The 6,000-nt window shown below is 40.5% G+C and overlaps 1 protein-coding gene across 4 annotated transcripts in view; it reads left to right on the plus strand.

The window, feature by feature from the left end:
• Nucleotides 1-5,065, plus strand: part of KBTBD12 (kelch repeat and BTB domain containing 12) — a 41,525-nt gene extending 36,460 nt beyond the window's left edge. For all 4 annotated transcript variants that reach the window (XM_064667513.1, XM_064667511.1, XM_064667510.1 and 1 more), the window contains one exon: nt 2,417-5,065. In XM_064667513.1, coding sequence (XP_064523583.1) covers nt 2,417-2,586 — 170 coding nt within the window. In that variant the 3' untranslated portion in view covers nt 2,587-5,065. The remainder of the gene's footprint in view (nt 1-2,416) is intronic.
• Nucleotides 5,066-6,000: the final 935 nt, after the last annotated feature.

Raw genomic sequence — 6,000 nt, forward strand, 5'->3', positions numbered from 1 at the left:
TGGGACACCAAAGGTAGGGAGTCACCAGGGTCAGGAAAAAACACAGCAAGGCTTGTAAGGAAGGGTTGCTGAATAAGCCTTTGATGTTTTAATTATGTTTTTTTTTTTTTTTCTGAAGTGTTGCAATCACTCACAGAATGTCTTGGTTCCAACGTTTGATTATTTTTCCTCTGATTCTCATTTTTGTCATCATCCATGCCAAAGAAAACCCAGGCATAAAAATTTATTGTATAAAAGAGATGATCTAATAAAAAAATACAGCAACTGGAGCCTCCTATGTCACAGGTTAGGTCTGTTTGTGTCTGTATTTGCCTCTTAGGAAAAACCTCTTCACTCTCGCAGAGTCATATAGAAGTGAGCTCTTTGCTGGTACAGGTAACTGGCTGGTTATTTGTTTGCTGTTTGTCAGTCATGCCTTCTCTCTTCACATGTAACTGGGTTTTTTTAGCAGTCTGCTGTCTTCTATCTTGAATGGCTGCACCCTTCTTATGGATTATTGTTATTATCCTCCTTTAATATCCAGGTTCAATAAGCAAACCATCATAACTTGTTTCACAGAATGGAAAAGAACAAAACTACTCAGGTGTGACTATATCATGAAATCTTATTCAAATTTTACTCAAGCAAGCTCCTAGAGATCTGTGAGAGTCCCAGAGGTCTGAGTTTGGACCAACAAAAATTGTATTACAACCAATTGTGACACCACCGAGGGCAAAATGAGTACAGGCTGTGGATGGTGGGGTAGAAACAATGTGCTGCCCTTCTTTATCAGAGGGGACAGAGATGGTGAATGGTTGGTGAGTGGTTTCCTTAGATAAACATGACAAAAATGTGCAGAAATGTTCATAAAACTGCAACATCCACAGATCTTGTGCATGTGCAGGACCTGCAGAAAACAGAGCTGTCCTGTATGCACTCAGTAAGGAAGTCAATCTTGGGGGGGAGGAGAAGTCTTGTTTCCATGTGACCTCCCCACATGCTGAAATTCCTCGTCACAGAGAAGCCTGAGAGGTATTTTACATCCCACCACACAACATCATCATAACACCAACACCAATTTTGCATGGAACCTAAACCATGACAGCACTAGTTTGGGGGCACTAAATCCCCTGGTTTGTTGTCCTCTGGAAAAATATGTTGTCTGTTTCCAACAAGGGAAACAATATATGTCTCTGAATGTTCTTCTGCTTCACTCTTTTTCCCCTTCTCCAGTCCTTTGCTGCCAGTTCCACACAAAGGCAGTGCCCAAACAATGAGGTGCAGTTGATAGACATGAGACAGCGTTGGCGGTGGTGGGAGGTTTTTGTTGTTGGTTTGTTTTTTTATTTTAGAAAAAAGCTTTCTATAAGGGATAGCTGAATGGGAACCTCAGTCTGAACCCTGTAAAGTTTATCTTGTCACCAGTCTCTTATGACTCAATAAAACAGCATGGAGTATTCAATGGTTTTTTGTTATTATGGTTCTTATCCTGATATTTGTGGAGTGTCTGTTCTCTTGCATCCCTCCAGAAACTCATCTGACAGCAAAGCACGTGCATGTCCTCAGCTCAAAGTAAGAAAAGTTTAGGCTAAGGTTACTTGCTGTGAGAAAGCAACTTTAAGATGAAAAGAAAAAGTGAGCAGAAATGAAAGACGCTTTTTATTTTTAGGAGAGAACTTGGGTTTGAGTAACAATTGTTGTGGAGTTCAGGACTGCTGTTAGCAGAGAAAGGGTTTGTGGTCTTGTAAGAAGTTTAATATAGCATGACTGGTTGACAGCTATGGTTCTCTGCTGCATGGAGATTCTTTCATTTTTTGTTAGTCTCTGTAAAAAGCTTCTTGTCTGGAGATTGGCTGTGATTTAATGGCATTCTTCTAACCTGACTGTTCATGACAAATTCCTCAGCACTTCAGACCATCTAAAGTACATTTAAAGCCTTGGAGGTTTTTTATTTCTCCTAAATCACAGGATGTCCAGACTTTGCACCCAAGGAAAAAATAGTCTTGGAGTGCTTCCAGCAGCCTGAGAGCTGCATTTTAGTCAGGGCAAAGAAAAGACAATATACTGCATATAGGCATACTTGTGAACAAGAGGCAATACTCTGCCTCGAAAAGATGAACATTTGACAATTGACTGCAGGCTGAAATGCCACCTGCATACTTGTGCCAAGATGGAGCACTTGATGCTTTTGTCCCTGCAGCTGCACCTGAAGCCCAGAGGGTGAGGACTGACTGCACTGCACAGATCTCCATCTGCACTATTTCATTTGCTGTACGTTGACAACTTGTGTGCTCCTCACACAGTGTAGTCATTCATACCACAGAAATTACCTTTTTACTGCCCCCTTTCAGAAGGGTCGTAATAACAACTGCAAAAACCTCTTTGATCCTGTTTGACTTGCCTCCCGATGCCTGCTGTTGTTGTCTCTGTCTTTCAGCTCGTCACGAGGTTATCACCAAAGAGATCCTTGAGCTGGATACATGGGAGAACCAATGGAATGTGGTGGCCACCAACGTCCTCATGCACGACAGTTACGATGTTTGCCTTGTTGCCCGGCTGAACCCACGGGATCTTATCCCTCCTCCCCCAGATTTAGTGGACCAATAGAAGTTCAGTGACTCTCAGTGCTTCCAGATTCTGCAGAAACTGAAGAATGTGGAGAGACAAATGCTGCATTGGCTCTGGGTGAGAGCTGAGTGCCACAGAGAGGAAATGGCAACATGTGCTTAAGGACAGAATTGCCTTTGGGCTGTGCTTCTTGGACAATGCTTTATTTGCTAGTACTGGTACTCTGCACTTCTGTGATTGAAAGTCAAGGTCGTCCAGCCTTTGTGCATGGCTTCTCATCTTCAATCTGGCTGCACAAGCTTCAGTGTTGGGCACAACATGGGCTGCTGGGACCCTTTGCCTCACAGGCAAGGGGCAGCCCAGGGCTCATTTCACAGCAGAGCATGACATATGACAGAAAGCTTTAGCCATGGAAAACCCTCCTTTGCTGTTCATCACACATGGTTCTACTAAGCTATCCAGGAAGCTAAGAAATATATGAAGTTAACTGATGAAAACAAGTGCCAGACCATAGTTTACTGATGCAAAGGGAAAACATAGACAAGCCTTTGTTTGTTTTAAACAAAACCTCATTAGTCAAGTGCACAAGCTACAGCAAACATTATCTAACCCACAGACAGGACAGTCAAGAGATCCTGTCTTTGCCAGTAGAGCTGAACCTGTGCTAGTAGAAAACTACTCTTTTGGCAACAAGTCATAAGAAAGTCTTCCAGCAAGGTCAATCAGTCTGTACCAAAGACAAGAAGAATCCTAAATTTTCACATAGAATCTATCTGTTACAAGGCCTTTTGTGACCAAGATCTTAGAGCTCTGTTAGGAAACTCCCTTTGAGAGATGGAGAAGGGGATGCAAAATAACAAAGCAGATCATTATTATCTGCATATCAGCTTTGCAGCTACAGGGAAAGGATAGACATGCTAAACAATAAATTTTTATATAATAGGAATAGCTTTAATGAAGTAGCATAAGGTAAATTCTCTACCAACAAAATTGGCTATAATCATAGGGAAGAGGAATAATTCAAACAGTGCTTCTGAAGGCATAGTTAGCCTTTGTAGAGCTTGAAGACAGTAAGTTAGAGAGAAAATTGTTTATAGTACCACCATCCCATTTAAATTACCAATAACTATTCATCAGTTCTCTGGTGCCTACCTTACAGTGTATCTGTCTGTCACTGCCTGGGCAGTACAGACAAGGGAATTGGAAATCTCAGTTGTGCTCTTGGGCCACAATTGCAAATGACAGTATGCTGCAATGCAGAATGAATGTCGGAGACAAACACTGAGTAAAGTATGATATATCATACTTTATGAGACAATATGAGAATGATCATTGTCATGACCATTGTCAGCAAGAAGTTGCTTTTGATCCCACAAAAGCAGCAACAAAACTAAAAGGAAAGAACTGGCAATGAAATGAGGGAATCCATCAGGTAGTTCATCCATAGTTATTTGCAGGATTGCACTTCAGAGCATCTCTATTTTCTTTCTCAGTCTTTCTTTCTCAGGCTGCAAAAGTATCAGCTATTTTTTTTGGTTGGATTTTTTTTGCTTGAAATGCTTATGGCAGAGAGGGATGGAGAGGATGACCCAAAAGCCCTTTCCCAATTCTGACTTTTCTGATTTATGAACTATTCTCTAAAATACCCAGTGGGAGTATTAAGCTGTCATGTAAAAATTACTAGCATGAGTGTCACTAAATCTTATTTGATAACACTAGTAGGACACTGAGAAGTGCTCAGATAATAAGGGAACTGGGGAGAAGAAACTCAGGAAAACATGTAGAAAAGAAGTAAATCTGTGAGCAGATAATCACTTGTCTCTCCTTATGTTTCCCAAGCAGAATGAGTGTGACAGCCTAAACTCTTGTGTTTGTATAATTTCTGTATTATCCAGCCATTCTTTTTTCATATGTAGGTCATCATCTGCCTAGAACAGAGCTGTGACAAGCATGAACTTCAGCAGTACAAATCAGCGGCCGGTTCCTACAATCTTAACCCCTCTGGTCGCTAAGTGCAGTTGTAGGCATAAGATCAAGGAGGCAAACTCTGCTTAAATAGGTTTTTAAACAAACTCAATGGAAAGTTCTTCCAATTGATAACCATCCAATATTGGAAACTCTTTGGTTTTTGTTGTTATTGTGAAGTAAAGGTAATCTTGTTCTAACTTCTCTACAAGGTTCTTAGGGCAGCTGGAAGCAATGTTCTTGAGCATATGTTGTTTCCTTGTGAAATTTTGTGACTGTAGGTACTGCTTTTGCTTCTTTCACCTTTTTTCCTTTAAGGAAGAATGTTTAAAAGGGTTGTGGTTTTTTTTCTTTGGTCTCTGCTTTATGGTCTATTACTTATGGTTCCTGAGGTTTAAAGCCTGGCCTAATCTACTTGATTTTATTCTCTGAAAGAGAGTCTACTTGCAATATTTGAAGGGGAGAAGGAAGACATTTGCAGGCTTTCACTAGTCATATTTGACCATGTATGTGAAATGCAGCTGACACTCCTCTATTAAACTTTTATTCCAGTTGTGAGCTGGCTGTTTCTTTCCCACTTCATATGTTTTGCTTTTTTGACTGATATTTAATGAGCTGGATGAAAGGAAAGTATGTACTCTGAGAAGGTCTGACTTAATAACTGAGGAGAGTAATGACATATTTTAAATACTGACCTTGCAATCAGTGATCTTGAGCTTTAGTGGGCAATTAACAGGTTTATTTTTCATGCAGCACTGGCAAGTGACCTTCCCCTGTGTGCACCGAGACCCTGCTGCCCACAGGGTTTGACTGTCAGTGGGGACTCTCACTTGTGTGTGTCTCTCAGTTTCTGCCCAAGTTGGAATGTCTAGCACTGTATGTCAAGCAGGAGAATTCTTTTCTGGATTAAATCTAAAATGGGGACACTAACTTCTTAATTTTATATTGTCCCTATGTAGTTCACGGGTTCTCCTTGGGGTGACTACAATTTCTAAACCAATATTTGGAAATGTAGCTTGGCTGAGGAAGGAAGAGAAAGAAAGCACACTTATTGAGAGGTATAGATCTCAACCAAAATCCTTCTGAGACTATAAGAATACTGCAGGTCTGCTATGTCCATGGATAATCTCACATTGCTGGTAAAGTCCTTAAGAGTCTTAATTTCTTTTATGACAAAACCTGATGCAAGAAAAATTATTAAATAATTACAGAATATGCATTCTCCAAGCTTGTGGGTTTCACTGAAATAATACTTTACTGCAGCCCTTTTCAGTCTGAGCAGTAGTTAGCTGAGTGTTTCATCAAGGCTGATTTGACATCACCCATAACTCTAAAATATAAATAAAGCAGTGCTGGAAGCTACTAGCTGTTTAAATGAATGAGGGGTTATGAAGCAAAGGCATATACAAGTTTCACCTGAAGTGCTGAAGTTACATCACTGGTTCCCAAATATGAAGAAAAATTTTGGAGAGGTAGCTGTTTGTGTGG

This window comes from Pseudopipra pipra, chromosome 11 (assembly GCF_036250125.1).
Source record: "Pseudopipra pipra isolate bDixPip1 chromosome 11, bDixPip1.hap1, whole genome shotgun sequence".
Lineage (NCBI taxonomy): Eukaryota > Metazoa > Chordata > Aves > Passeriformes > Pipridae > Pseudopipra > Pseudopipra pipra.